This window comes from Melanotaenia boesemani, chromosome 9 (genome assembly GCF_017639745.1).
Source record: "Melanotaenia boesemani isolate fMelBoe1 chromosome 9, fMelBoe1.pri, whole genome shotgun sequence".
In the NCBI taxonomy this organism is placed as follows: domain Eukaryota; kingdom Metazoa; phylum Chordata; class Actinopteri; order Atheriniformes; family Melanotaeniidae; genus Melanotaenia; species Melanotaenia boesemani.
The window spans coordinates 5,145,372-5,160,343 of record NC_055690.1 but is presented as its reverse complement, the minus strand read 5'-3'; the positions used below and the strand labels follow the sequence as shown (position 1 = coordinate 5,160,343).

At 37.2% G+C, this 14,972-nt stretch overlaps 1 protein-coding gene and 1 long non-coding RNA gene across 3 annotated transcripts; both read right to left on the bottom strand.

Moving 5' to 3' along the window:
- Positions 1-1,776: 1,776 nt before the first annotated feature.
- LOC121645455 (von Willebrand factor A domain-containing protein 5A-like) lies at positions 1,777-10,290 on the bottom strand. Of its 2 annotated transcripts, none has more exons than XM_041993917.1 (20): positions 10,168-10,290; positions 9,950-10,031; positions 9,348-9,550; positions 9,038-9,260; positions 8,010-8,176; positions 7,803-7,917; positions 7,138-7,310; positions 6,966-7,054; positions 6,734-6,878; positions 6,375-6,454; positions 6,163-6,277; positions 5,911-6,069; positions 5,429-5,577; positions 5,047-5,267; positions 4,785-4,859; positions 3,210-3,239; positions 2,938-2,997; positions 2,650-2,786; positions 2,388-2,511; positions 1,777-2,293 (listed from the first exon to the last, which is right to left on the bottom strand). In XM_041993917.1, the coding sequence occupies exons 2-20, from the start codon at positions 9,987-9,989 to the stop codon at positions 2,214-2,216; spliced, it is 2,385 nt and encodes a 794-aa protein (XP_041849851.1). In that variant the 5' UTR covers positions 9,990-10,031; positions 10,168-10,290; the 3' UTR covers positions 1,777-2,213. The 2 variants fall into 2 exon arrangements, with proteins under 2 accessions (XP_041849851.1, XP_041849850.1); XM_041993916.1 differs by having other exon boundaries at positions 9,020-9,260; positions 9,950-9,990.
- Positions 10,291-10,566: 276 nt separating this feature from the next.
- On the bottom strand, positions 10,567-12,057 carry LOC121645479. Its single transcript, XR_006011438.1, has 3 exons — positions 12,016-12,057; positions 11,462-11,585; positions 10,567-11,367 (listed from the first exon to the last, which is right to left on the bottom strand). It is a non-coding gene; the product is annotated as an uncharacterized LOC121645479 (long non-coding RNA).
- Between the last annotated feature and the right edge of the window lie 2,915 nt (positions 12,058-14,972).

Here is a 14,972-nt window from a genome sequence, read left to right as displayed (position 1 = left end):
ATTGAAATGTAGGACAAAGGTCAGGCAAGTAGTGATAAAGTTTATCAGCCAGCAGCAAATCATATTACAGGGCAAAGAGGTTGCAGAAATTTGACAAATTTTACTGGTTGGGAACACTTTTGCATTAAATCCAGTGAGTAAGTCTTCCCAAACTTATGACCTGTAGTGTATGTAGATCCAAGAGGCCCCATCCAAAGTGACACATAACTAAAGTAGTCTGAGTTTGCAAATAAATTATAAATCATATAAAACTGAACTCTGTCATAATGGGGAAGATTTCTTCAAGAGACCAAAAGACCTGTAAACAAGCTAACTGTTTCTATCTCTGATGTGAAACTGGGCATTGTAAGGATCAGATTTAAAGCAGTTTATTAGGTATTGGACCTTCCCTCAAACAGCCTTTTGAAAGGAACTGTAGACTTTGGCACTTTCCAGTCCCAGATGTTAATGTCGCCACATACTGAATCACCACACATGCTGAGCTTACATTATGCACCAACAGCAAATCCCAAATCATTTCTAATATTGTGGAAATTAGGTCAAATTATTAAAAAAAAGAAAAAGGAAAATGCACTGATTCTTTTAACATTTTTAGATCAACAGGCATTAAGGCCTCAGTTTTCCATGACTGCTTGGAAACACTAAACTTGCCTTTTCCTCAACTCTGCGGGCAGATGGCTGTGGATTGATATCCAGGGCATTAAATCAGAGAAATAACACCTTATTACCGGATTGATTTAGGTTCCTAAGCACAAAAGAGCTCTCCATATCATCCTTTTTCAGATTTACACAGCTGATCGACCTCAGCAATCTCAGTGACTTTTAATTTAGTGTTCTGGCATTTAGTGACTGCTGAGTTTTAGAAGTTGGTGTTGCTTCATGCAGCATCTCAAATGCATGTCTACATGTTGTGAGATTTTTCTCTGGCACACACCGTTACCACCAGGCAGTAAGTGTTGTTGGCAATGGTGTGACATCTACCAACTGGCTCAAATAAATGCGTGGTAGAATGTTATGCCAAATACAGCTGCAACTGTTTCTGTTAATGGCCATGGTCTACTCCAGAAACAGAAACAAAATTAAACAGAATGTCGTCTGTTTCTTTATGAATCCAAACTTCCTGATCAATGCATTTAGAAAACAAACTCCACAGGACATTACAGACTGGAGGAACTCAGTATAAAGGCTCATCATCACCACTGTATCATCCGTCAGAGAGCCTGAAACTTGAAAGTGTGGATCAACATTTTATTTTTTTATGCAAACACATGTTAGGACATACACGACAAGGCAAAAGTTTTGAAAAGACATAAATCTAATGGGTAAGTTAAAATTTTTGCTTGGTAGTGTTTATCTCACTAAAGATTAAAAGTTGAACTATGAGTAATCTATTTCAAACGTTTATTCTTTAATCAATTGGACATTGTTATTCTACACTTTATAAATGTAGCAATGGTTCATTTGTACCATAATGAACCACTGAATTATTGACCAGCAGTTTTAACATTTAAGAAATTAATTTAAGCGTAATCCTGGTACGTAACATGAAGGCCAACTAAAGGTTTCCAGTATTAAATTATTTCTTTTTATTCAGCAATCTAATAAATTGCATTTGTTTACCATTATCTTTTCATTCTTTTTAGTGTTTAATGCTCTACTATAACAGGCTGCTTTCAAATCACATCCATTTGACAACGTTAGGCAAGGCAGTTTATTTGTATAGCACATTTCATGTACAGAACTATTCAAAGTGCTTTACATAAAACAAAGGCATTACAGATATTTAGAAATAGTAAAAGGCATCAACACATAATCACAATAAAATAATAAATTACATTAAAATGATTAAAAGAAAGATAAGTTAAAAAAAGAACAAGTTGCCTGCTTATCAGTGCAGTCAATCTTTACACAAAAAGCTCGCAGGACATGTGACAACCACAAAGCCGCACTTCAGTGAAAAAGTTCATTTAACTACTAATCTTACATTCAGTTTTAGGTTTGTTAACAGAGGAGAGACATGAAATGTTGATATAGTCATATGAAATATTTATTCAGGTTAAAATTTGAATAAATATGTTATAAATATAAAGCAATATTTAAAAAACAGGAGAAGTTTATGGATGAAGTATAGAAGTGATGGTGAAGTGTAATACAAAAGTGGGGTAAAGCATCTATGCACAAATCGTGAAGCAGAGGTCACTTCAGTGAGAACCCTAGAATCCAAGAGCATCTTTCTGCACACAACAACCCAGCAATGCATTTCCAGCTTCTACACACTCGCTCATGCATGCTCCTGGAGAAAGGAAGCACACACAAAACACACATCAAACAAGACTGAGTAAAGACAAGGAGCAGTACACATGGCTACAGCATTTATTTCTTATTACCTCTCTGAACACGGAGCCATGACACAGCCTTCAAAGCCAGAAGCTCCCATTCCTCCTTTGTATTCACCTTAAAACCATGAAGCCAGATTAGAGCCAGAAGGGTGGCCCACACTTCCTTGGTGGCCTAATTCATCAAAATAAATACATGTAGAAGCTGAATGGAGATCTAGATAATATTGTCCTTGTTAATACACAATTAGATTAAACAAATTCTGCTAATTGTATAATCTAACACTTCTATATCTATGTGACAACAACATACCGATTCAGGCTTGTTTTTTTCCACCTCTACTTTGGTTTTCCCCAGAGCAGCGGCCAGATCTGGATCAAGCCTCCAGCAGCCAGAGGCCTCCTGCAGGGAAACAAGCTGCAGCAGTGGCTCCTTCGCAAAGCCAGTGTCTGCATCAAAAACAAAGATGTTTTTAATGAAAATCAAACCTTTAAACACAAAATATCCAAAAGTAGGTGAAAATTGAAATTAAAAGTAAGAAGAGCCCAGCAGTGAGATGCATGCAGTGGGTTATGTTCAGCTGAACTCTTGTTAGCTTACCTTTGCTCTGAGGTGAGTTGGTCTGACGTTTTTTAAAGCTAAAGCCAGTTTTTCTGAAAGCTGTACAGGAATAAAATATAATTTTAGCAAATAATTATTATCTCACACTTTACTTTTGATTAAATTTATCTATGGTGAGGTACTTGAAAGTAAACTGAAAAAACAGATCACTACAGCATTTGAGGAGACTGCTCTCAAAGCAGAAATAAAAGTATATGTGAGGAAATTAGATTTGATAATTTTATATTAATCGAGAATGAAAATCAGTTTACCTGATATTAGTTTCTTCTTTACAGATGTCCCTGAAGAGAACCCAATAAAAAAATAATAATAATCGGCACTGATTTAACTTCAAATATGCATTTAAACATTTTAGAGAAGACTTGTTGAAACAAATCAAGCAGTGCCGTAGTTTGCTCTGCTAATCCTACAGCGCACCCTGCAGGCCAAAGTCAGGTCCTACAAGAATGCAGTTTCTACCAAAAGGAGGGGAAAAAGAAAAATTAATCCTGCCTAGACTTACAGCCAGCAGACATCCATATTTCCTAAAGAACGAAGCTGTTTTGTTCAAAGAAGCTGAGGTTTACATCTGTAAATATTTTATTCTGCTGTGAACTTTGGGTTTGCTTGAATGCTTGAAAAGAGTCACACAGATAAAGCTGAGCTGAACTGCTGCTTTGCTGCTGTATTTATGATAAAGCAGCATTATGAAAAAAAAAAAAATATATATATATACAACATACACACAGCCAAAATCAGCCAGAGCATGGCTATTAGTCAACCTGTAAAGACAGAAAAAAAATAATACAATAATCATCCAGGTCATATTGATCCTAATCAAAGGCAACTGGACTTCTTTTTTTTCCCCAGTCCAGATGCCTTCAATTCAAGCGCTTAGAGATAGACAGCACAAATAATAATCAACTTCTTTGATTTAAAAGTGACTATCTAACTATATGTCTATCTGGGAATACTTTAATGGACAGACATCTAACATCCCTCCATGAATCAGGCTCTGTGGTGGAAATGAAAATCTAAATGCGAATGCAAGAGATTCCACACACAGCAATATCTCTGAGTTTGGGAAATAAGAAGTTTGTTGAATGCTGATCTTGTCGTTTACGACTCCTCATTTCCACCGATGGATTCAGTTGATGGATGGATGAAAATGTACACTTTGACCATCTCACATCACATCACATCTGCTGCTGCTGCTCTCTCCACCAGCCTCTTCCTCATGGACACTTGGTTTTGTCATTTTAAAAAAGATTTTACATATCTTACTAAAAGTTTGAACACTCATGCAAAAGTTTTTTAATATATTTACACTTTTTTCTTCAATTTTACCTGTTTTTCTCTTTATTCCAAAGCTGCCTTATCATCATCTCTTGGTATTTTCTTAGTCATCTTCAACAGCACAAATTAATCTGAACAGCACAGAACATCAAATGCCCTGATGTGATTGGACCATCCCAGAGTTAGCATTACTAGCTAGATAGCAAATTAACAGCACCTCTGATTATGAGAAAACCTCACAGAGTTCAGCTGGCAGACATATCTAAATGAGAATCAGGCTTTGACAGTTAAATTATTGTGCCCAGAAAAACATTAAGTGGAATCCATAATTTGCTCTGATGAATCCATGAGGTGTGATGAGGTGGAGGTGTTTTGCTGATATATTGCTGATCTAAACAGCTTCGTGACCACTGCTCTTTGAAGCAACCTGTCAATTTTTCTGCTTCACATTTACCTAAGAAATAAACTGTTTTGTGAAGTGTTTATGCTGAAAGCACATTATGAATAATGAACAGAAAAAGAAAGTAAAGAAAAGGTAAAAATATACGTACAGCTGTTGTTACTGTATGAGTCTTTGAGACAGTAATCAAACAGCGAACCACGAAGCAAAAGGTCTTCACATAAACCTGAAAACATTAAATCCATAGCATTAGCATTATAGCCAGTAAACATAAACTCTCAATTTCTATCATTAAAATATGTAAGTTAACACACGTAGAAACATTTGAAACATTCCTCCGTGTTAAAGTAGTCATTAAAAGCAAAAAGGATAAAAAAAGAACAAATTCAGCCGCATTTCTGTCGAGCGCTTACTGGCGTTTAGAAGGTCTCTGCGGACCAGCGGTCCATGTATCACCTCACCGCTGCTTTGGTTGACAGCGATGAAGGCGGTTAAGGCACTGCTCACTCCTGATTGGACACTGAGCTCCACCACTTTCTTTTTTACTTCTTCATCAGGCTCTGCTTTGTCTTCCCTGTCCTCCAACTCCAGGGAGCGAATCAGAGTGCGTGCAGCCAACCTGTGGATGGTTAATCTGCAGACAGAAGCGAGATGCAAAGCACCTGTGACTAGCCTGTCATATTAGCCACAGATACAAATGTTAACTATTTTTAATCTTTTTTTTTCTTTTTCTAACAAATCATTTATCACAGAATATTGCCATAAAAACAACATCTTCAATTATAAATTCAGTACCCAGAGCACGGCACCTCCTCTGGCTGATACGAATCTGTTTCTGGCCCAGAGTTCCTGGCAGGCTGGAGACTGAAGAGCTGTTTTTCCTGACAGGGATGACCCGCAATGCTGTACTTCACCATCACATATCCCTCTTCTGCCTCTGAACCCTGATGAAGCAGACGAACCATGTTTGGTTTTGTGTGTTAGACTAAAAAGCTATTATAAAGCCAGTCACTCAATTTAATATTCATTCATTCATTCTCTGAACCGCTTGGTCCATTAAGGGTCGCAGGTAACTGGAGCCTATCCCAGCATTAACAGGTGAGAGGCAGGTACACCCTGGACAGGTCACCAGTCCATCGCAGGGCCAACACATAGGGGACAAACAACCATTCACACTCGCACACACTCCTAGGGAGAATTTAGAGTAATCAGTTAACCTAACATGCATGTCTTTGGACAATTTAATAAATGAAAAATAAAGACTCAGAAGCTCCTACTTGTCCAGTGAGCTGGGCATAAATCAATGACCGATGTCCTTGGAAAAACCCTTTGATTGGTGGAGAGAGGACACTGGCTGACACTCCCTTTGGTAACGCCCATGTGACCGATATGTCTTCCACAGCAGGCTGTAAAGCTAATTTCAGTGACTGCATCACCTGATGGAGAAAACAAATGATCAAAAGTAAACAAGCTTGTTCTTTAATTTTTTTCATTAAAAAAAATGTACATTTCTAACTATAACATCTTACTTTTGGCTGCATCCTGTCAGTCCCTGTGATGAACTGAGCATGACCGCCTCCCTCCAGGGCCATCCCACTAATGAGGGCTGAGCTGGCTCCTTGACCAATCCCAAAAGAGAAACACCTGCAACACAGCATGGCCGTTTTTCTTACCTTCATAAGAGACACCTGAAAGAGCTACATGTGCATTCCAGCTGTGTTTTGTGTTACTGCGGCCTCACCTGTGTGAGTCTGAGTTTTTCTTCACCAGATCTAGAATTTCTTTAGTGTTCCACACCTCAGCATCAGTGAAGACAAACAGCTAGGGATAAAAACAGATTCATTTAACAGTATGAACTAAAGAACGAACTGAAATCAATCAACTGAGCCTATCCCACTTAGTATGTTGTGGGAGTTTCTGCACAATTGTGACATACGTGTGGGCAAACTGATTTTTAGCTTTTCTGATAAAGTTTAGCTATTGTTCAGCCATATACAGTTTATACTTGAGTAAATAATTAAAACAGACACTAAGCACAATGTACACTAAACATGAGGCGGCATTATATTTATCCTGATGTACTGAAACTTCCGATATTACTTGACGAGGCTGTTTGGGAATGTAGCGTTGTCTGTAAATATGTTGGAGTGGCTCCAGTATCTCTGTTCCTCCCAGATTAGCATCCATCTGTGCAACTTTTTTCAGAGCATGTTTCATGGTCTTCTGGCTGTACTTTAAACTCTCACTGTCAGTAAAAAGAAAAAAGAACTCGTCATTGCATGCAGATGATTTTAGCATGGACAAGTGAACAGATATGCATACACCAGCTTACGGGAAAATATGCTCATAAGTGTCTCCAAAGCTGTAAATGTTGAAATAGCAGTCCATGGTTAAGCTCTTCAGCAGGAGGAGCAGCGTATCCTTGAGGGAAGATCGATAAAAAAATGTTATTTGATTTGGACACCATGGGAGATAAAATAAAGTATTTTACTAAAACTGATTACCCTGGCACAGCTGATGCGACTCTGTTTACTGCTGTCACCTATAGGATGTTTCATACTTTCCGATCGGTCCAGTAGAAACACAAACTCTCCACATGAGGTGAATGAAGACATCACAGGCTGGGGGAGCTCAGGGTACAAACTAACCATCACCACTGGATCACCCATCAGAGTACCTGGCTCACAGGAAAAAGCAAGAAAATATTTGCTATTCAATCTAAGAGATGTAGGGTGTTTAAGAAGAAGAAGAAAAAAAAGCATTATATATTGCCTAATGTAAACCTCGGCTTCTTTTAACAGAAAAACTACATTTTTGCATAGTTATCCACTGGTCTCTGACTGACAGCTGAAACTTTGGACCACTCTTTTATGCACAATTATTCAGATACAATATGTTTTAAAGAGATAAATATAGAGATGTACATAATGATACCATGTTACTTTTTAATTATCTGAATGATAAAATAACAACAAAGTTAAAAATGTTTTGTTTGGTCTTATCATTGTCTCAAAGATGATCTGATTTACGTGTTCAAATGTGTTTAAAATGATAATTTCCTCTTTAACACAACTACAGTCAGTTAGATGATGAGGCTGAAGAGGCTCATAATAGGTCAATATACACAGAATTTGACAGAAAACTGATCTTTTGACTAACTTGCACTCACCAGGCTCTGCAGAGGCCTGTCCTGCCTCCACCACAGCAGTGGGCTGGTGGGCATCTTTGTAATAAATTAGAAGTTCAATGTCTCTGTTAAATTTATGTCCTGCAGCCAACTTAACCTGAAGTTCAAAAGCACAAATACACAGTTAATAAAGTTATTTATCTTCTATGTAACAACCACACACAGCAGACACGTCACCACTCTACCTACCACGGCCTGTGTCTGAGCAGTGTTGAGGTACTGAAGAGGCTCCAGGGAACAGCTGGACTCTACTTTAGAGACTGGACGAGGAGAGGAGACTCTGGCAGAAAAGGACAGACTGTAGGGAACCAGAGAGGCTGGAACTGAGGTCATCTGGACACTGACGTCTTCACTACCTGTAAACAACATCAGATTAGGGAAACTGACATCACTGAATCTTTTCACACTGGGGTCACTTCAGCTGTTATAATGTCTAGAATAGATGATAATCAGGGTGATACAAGACTGATAAAAAAATAAAATTTCTATTGTAACTTTTTATCTTTTGAATTTAACATTTTAATCTATACATTTCACAGCATGCTATGAGGCTTAAAAGGCACAATCAGCAGCAACAGGAAATGCATCATTTTAGTTAAATACAAAACAAGCCCAACATTGCATGAGTCATAAATGTTAGCAAAATAAAGAAATCCCAAAATATTGTTAGTTCTTTCTCCTTTCATTCACAACCGCAGGAAAGTTTGTATAAAACTAACCACTGAAAGTCATCCATCATAGACTTCTTATAAATGTTTAAGGTAATCATCTTAGAGTGTATATGACAAACACAATGCGATGAGAAGAGATCAGTGTTTCTACAGGAGAGTCAAGCTGAAACTTGATCTCAATAGTCTATTTCTTTTAGTGACTGTCTTTTTTTGGATGTGGCAATAGCTGCATGCTTTTTGTGTGTGTTAGCCCATCTGTGTTGCAATAGTGGATTTCAGACTTTCCCATACTTCGTATTAACTGGTTCTTCTACACCCGAGGTTGGTAGCGAGGACTGAGCACAGCAGGCAGACAGAACCTCAGCCCATCATAATCGGCTCCACATGAGTCTTTTGTCTGCTAAAAATGTTAATATATACTGTCTCTGACCTTCACCTAAAAAATTATGTTGCCTTTGGTAAAAGATGTTCAACAGTATCTTAGAAACCGTTGTATGAGTTTGGTTATTAAGCACTGAGTTGTAACACCTTTGCTGGTTCTCCTACCCTGAGGTTGGTAACGAGGATTGAGGACAGCAGGCAGACAGAACCTCAGCCCATCATCAGCCTGCACAGTTAGCTCAGTGACATACTCCAGCCTGATGGAGGCGCTCTCTCCTGGAGGAAGTCTGCCCACACTCAGAGAGAATATATCTGGACTCTGATCACTCTCCTCCAACAGGAAGGTCTGTAGACCAGAGCTCAAAGCATCATCATACTCCTCTCGAGCCTGCAAAACACATGAAACATGTCAGTAACATTAACTTCACTGTGTTTCAGCTCCTTTATAGTCGCTAAATCTTTCTGTTCGACTCACCTGCTGTTTCTCCTTCACTTCAGCTACAATATGTGTCTGTCCAACCTTTGCACTGGAATGACACACAGCTGCATCTCCAGGCAGAGGGAAGACAAAAACAGCTTCTACTGGTTTGTCCTCCTTGTTCTCATAGTTCAGAGTGGAAACCACTGTAGCTACATGGTCCCTCACCTGCAGCTCCACCTCGATGCTCTTTAGAGGAACTGAGAGGAACAGTTGATGTTTTATACCCAGTTAAGTGTTCAAAAAGCTCCTTTCTATGTTTTTCTATTATAAATAGAAGTCCTTATAAACAAATATGAGTTCAAGATACCTCAGAAGAAGTTTTTATGTAAAAAAACAAAACTATTGTCCATGCATGTGTTTGGACTAAGACTCATCATGTATTACAGCAGCCATAATTGTACAGAGTTTTTAACTATTTCTAAGTATAACCTAAGTAAACATACCCTTATTACACTAATTATTACACATGAAAAAAAATAACATATATATGATTTAATTTTACATTGAAAACAGTGCAACGTCATGCAAGAAAAGAATTGCTTCGTTTGGATTGGATGAGAGCAACAGTGGGGGTGATGAGGATGTCAGCTCTGTACCTTGTTCTCTTTCAGGTGTAAGCAGACCACAGTTTTCCATCCTATCTGTGCCACAGTAGATAGAATAGATGAAGAGTTTGTGCTGTAGCAATAAAAAAAAATGTTTTAAAAATAACGTTTGTTTTCATTGACAGATAGATATTCTAACTTAAAGCATTCTCATCTATTTAACATTATAAACTTAGTTACGCTACGTCAGCAAATACACAAACGCCCACCTCTGATTTAAAGTCCTGGTGCGTTCAGGGCTCCGTCCTCTCCGCTGTGTCGTTAGGAAATAAGGCTGTGCAGCAAACACCGGTAACAGTCATCTGTTGTTCCGTCACTGATGGGAAACACACTCGCAGTCACGCCTCTCAGGAGCGCTCGTTTTGAGGCACAACAGCGCCGGTGGAGGCGGAGCTTCTTTTGTTTTCTCTTGTTTGTATTCTCGGATGAACTGCTTTACCGCTTTATTTTAATACAAAATACTATTTCAGTAGTAGAGTTCACCAGTGTGTGCTTGTTCCATACATCTCCTAAAAAATATCCTGACGTTTCTTTTTTTTTTTTTTTTTTTTTTAATTTTAAAAATATTGTTTATTCTTATCATTGCACCCACCATATCCCTGAATAATGAATATTTCAACATGAAAAGCTTTAAGCTACAGGATACTTTGGATTTAACTTTTACATATTATGAGTAATGTTCAACAGGTCCTCTATGCAAAAGAGCTCTGACCAGTCAGGACAGGGTCAAAGAACATCCGTGTGTATCCTGGAGTTTCTGAAGGTCACAGTGAAATCCCACACACAAGGCTTTAAAACTTATCAGTCAAGTGTGTTGTATTTATTTACTGAGTTTATGGTGCAAGTACATGAAAATACCTTAGTTTGGTGAAAGCAGCTTTATTTGGGCTCTAGATCTTTCAAAGCTTTATTAACCAACATCAACTTTTTCATAGACAAGAAACCAGAGAAGAGACATCAGGACTGGAATTAGATTCTGGTATTCCAGTCTATTTTTTTTATTTATCTATTTTAGACAGCAGTATACTGAATTAGTCACAGCTGCCTGATAGATATTTTTGGCAGACCAATAAATACACTGTCACAGTAATCAAGTCTAATGAAGAAAAACGCAAGGACCAGCTTTTCCAAATCACTGAAAATAAACAAAGACATCAAACAAAAGATTTTATTTGAGTTGTTAGACCTGTTCTGGGTAGGTGCTCAATAACATAGCAAGGCTCATTATAAATGGGGAGTTTATAAAGAGTAATATGCATTCAGAAAGTTGTACAATGGAGTAAATGTTCTGTGTAATGATTCTGAAAGTGATGCCACTCAGTGAAGACCTCAGATCCCCAGAGCAGATTTCTGCACGCTGCATCCCAGCAGCAGAATTCCAGCTTTCACACATTCTGTCCCACATGCTGCTAAAAACAAAAAATAAAATAAAATGAAGCAAACAAAACAGCTCATTTTAACCAGCATGTAAAGACAAACATCTTTATTTATTGTATATATTACCATTCTGAGCACGGAGCCATGATGCAGCCTTCATGGTCAGAAGCTCCCACTCTTCCTTAGCATCCATCTTGAAACCATGAAGCCAGATCAGAGCCAAAATGGTGGCCCACACCTCCTTGTTAACCTAATAAAAAAAAACAAACAAACAAAGAAACACAAAACAAGAAAATAAAAATACAACAGAACACCTCAGAGTAAAATGGTTCTGATCTTACTTTCTCCATCTCTCTGTGGTTCTTGTATAAAATCAAACTTTGGTTCAGATCAGTGAGAGCTTTCAGGAGTTTTAGTATGTATGATTAAGCAAACTAGTGTTTGATGGTAAAACTCAAATAAAAATTAAATGATCTATTTACTACAAATGCCTATTGAATTCATAGTTTCCACGTACTGGTCCATAGGCATCGTTTGGACTGAATTTACTGTATAACACTGAAATAAATAAATTCTGTGAAATATCAGAATGAGGCAAACCCTATAGAAGTGTGTTTGTATAAAGATGTAAGTGAAAGTTATAAAAATGTGTGTATTCTGTTATTCATATCTTAACCTACCCTTTCCAGATGCTTTTCCTGCCTTACCAAGGAACCTTGTCCCTTAAGCATTAAGAAAAGCATAAAAATGAAAGACATGTTATAATTTGGTTAGAACAAATTGTCAGTAACAAACGGTGCACACTGCAGGACGCCATCTTTATTTCGCTTGCTTGCTTTTTAGACAAACATGTCAGAGGCTGTAATGTTAACTGCTGATGTTAACTTAAGCTTTGATCTTAAACCCAAAAGCTAGAACGATGTTGGAACATGAGAAAATCAGAAATGATGGAAAGTCTTTGACAGACTTAAAAGCACATTGAGACATACAGACAGAGAGAAATGCTCTACTATTTCCTGGTGATTGTTTATATATTATTAAAATGCACATTTACAAACAAGAAAATAATAAAAATGTGACATGAAAATACTGAATTTAAAAATTATGAAAAAAGTAAAAAGAAAAATGACATCTAGGTTATTGGGTTCAGTCAAACCGGTCTCAGGATGCATCGTGTGGGTTTGGCGCTCTAAAACATGAAAATCTACTCCAGTATTATACTATTTTCCAAAAAGAAAGTAATGAATCTGTTTAAAAGTGTTGCATTGACCACATGCAAGTTTGCTCCACTGCTGAGTTGATTCTATTCTATTTACTGCAGGTATAGAAAGCACAGATGTTTGCTTCCGTCTCATCTGGTGCTTCACTTATGTTTCAGTGATGCAACCTTGCATTTGATCTTGTGATAAGCTGGGCATTAAGAGTACGGTGGCCCAGAGGTGTCACAGCAAATAAAAGCCGCAACACAACAAAATAAGTCACAACACTACAAATAAAAGCCGCAACACAACAAAATAAGTCACAACACTACAAAATAAACCGCAACACAACACAATTAGGCACAACACTACAAAATAAACCGCAACACAACACAATAAGCCACAACGGAAGTTGTCTTTTTTTTTTTTTTTTTAAGATTTTACCACCGGAAGTTAGCTACACCAAGTTTCAGTACAAACAGATGGGAAGTTGGAGATTTTAGGAGGCAGCCGGAGAAGTAAGTAAAATACTGTTTGTTAATAACGTTTATTAATTTCGGCATGCACCTTTATGAATGCTTTTAACTTTTTATGTGTAGATTAAGAGTCATTGCATGTTCGATGTATGCACACGGACGAGGTACAGTCCGTTGCGACAAAGCAAAGCTGCAAGACAGTGCTTTATTAAATGTAATTGTTAGTAACTTAAACCTCTGTTTCTCTCCCTCTTAAGATAAGTAAGGCCTTTCCGTTTGGTGTTTGTCTATTTATAAAGCACGTTAACGTGAAAAAAATATTTAAAACAAAAACACACCAAAAAGAGAGAGAGAGAGAAATATGTATTTATGCAGACTGATCTTAATCTACACATAAAAAGTTAAAAGCATTCATAAAGGTGCATGCCGAAATTAATAAACGTTATTAACAAACAGTATTTTACTTACTTCTCCGACTGCTTCCTAAAATCTCCAACTTCCCATCTGTTTGGACTGAAACTTGGTGTAGCTAACTTCCGGTCGTAAAATCTTAAAAAAAAAAAAAAAAAAAAAGACAACTTCCGTTGTGGCTTATTGTGTTGTGTTGCGGTTTATTTTGTAGTGTTGTGCCTTATTGTGTTGTGTTGCGGTTTATTTTGTAGTGTTGTGCCTTATTGTGTTGTGTTGCGGTTTATTTTGTAGTGTTGTGCCTTATTGTGTTGTGTTGCGGTTTATTTTGTAGTGTTGTGCCTTATTGTGTTGTGTTGCGGTTTATTTTGTAGTGTTGTGCCTAATTGTGTTGTGTTGCGGTTTATTTTGTAGTGTTGTGGTTTATTGTGTTGTGTTGCGGTTTATGTTGTAGTGTTGTGACTTATTTTGTTGTGTTGCGGCTTTTATTTGCTGTGACACCTCTGGGCCACCGTATAAGAGGCATTCAGAATAAAAACCAAACAAAAAGTCAGGTTAAAAATCAAGATTACAAGTAAAATCCACTCAGGTGTTTGGTATGAGTGTTTTGTGATTATTAAATGTTAATTATGGGTAATGTAGTGGTAAACACTGATCTTACTTCAAGGCCACTCTGAACTTTTAACAGGAGGCGATGTTCGATGGGCTTGACTGGTAAGACGTTACCTTTCCTTACTCACAAATCACTGCTGCTATTGAAGTGTTATATTCTGGCTTATATCAACTCTCATATTTAAAACACTTTTATATGTTGACTTTAACTTCGCTTTTATTTACTGAAAGGATAGAAAACAAATCCCATATGGTATACGGTTCCACTTACCAGCTGAAGACCGTATTCGTCCTGAAAAGTAAAATACATAAAAATAAGCACAAAGACATTAGTACAGGACATTAAAAAATAAAATGCTGGTTTCTGGGGCTGCAAGGTTGATATTATATCTATTGATATTCAGACATTTTCATTTTGTTGCCATTGCCATTTATTTTATTACACTGCAACTGATATTCAAGTAATTTTAGTTAAATCAAATTACTCAAAAAATATATTAAAAGTGGTAAATGTAGATGTACTCTGTTTTCATAAAGACATTGAAATTTTTACAGACAATTGGCATCCCTGACAAAGTAAAAGAATATATTAAATGAGAATTAAGACAAAAATATCAAAATATAACTTAATTTTAAAGAGAAGCTGGTGAGACGCACAGCAGGCCATCACAGAGACTGACCATTAAAAGGCTCATAAATACAACTTGCCTAATAATTGTGCACACAGTGTCTCCCTACCATGGCCTATAATTAAATTAGAATATTACAGGACTTCAGTGCAATGGAAGCTGACCAATAAAATGCCATTAAAAATAATGGCATTGGAAGAATTTATGTTAAAACGTTATAATACAACGTTAGTGTTAACTTCAGAACTAATAATAATGACTCGGGAATAGGGAACTTATCCTACAGCGTACCAAACAACATGAAGTAGCATGA

What these genes read in the sequence shown, in the direction of transcription:
- LOC121645455 (XM_041993916.1), bottom strand. Translation starts at nt 9,989, where the DNA reads ATGGAAAACTGTGGTCTGCTTACACCTGAAAGAGAACAAG. An exon ending in CTCATACAGTAACAACAGCT is followed by an intron (nt 3,240 to 4,784) that starts GTACGTATATTT and finishes GGTTCTCTTCAG; the next exon opens with GGACATCTGTAAAGAAGAAA. An exon ending in AAAAAAACAAGCCTGAATCG is followed by an intron (nt 2,512 to 2,649) that starts GTATGTTGTTGT and finishes TTGATGAATTAG; the next exon opens with GCCACCAAGGAAGTGTGGGC.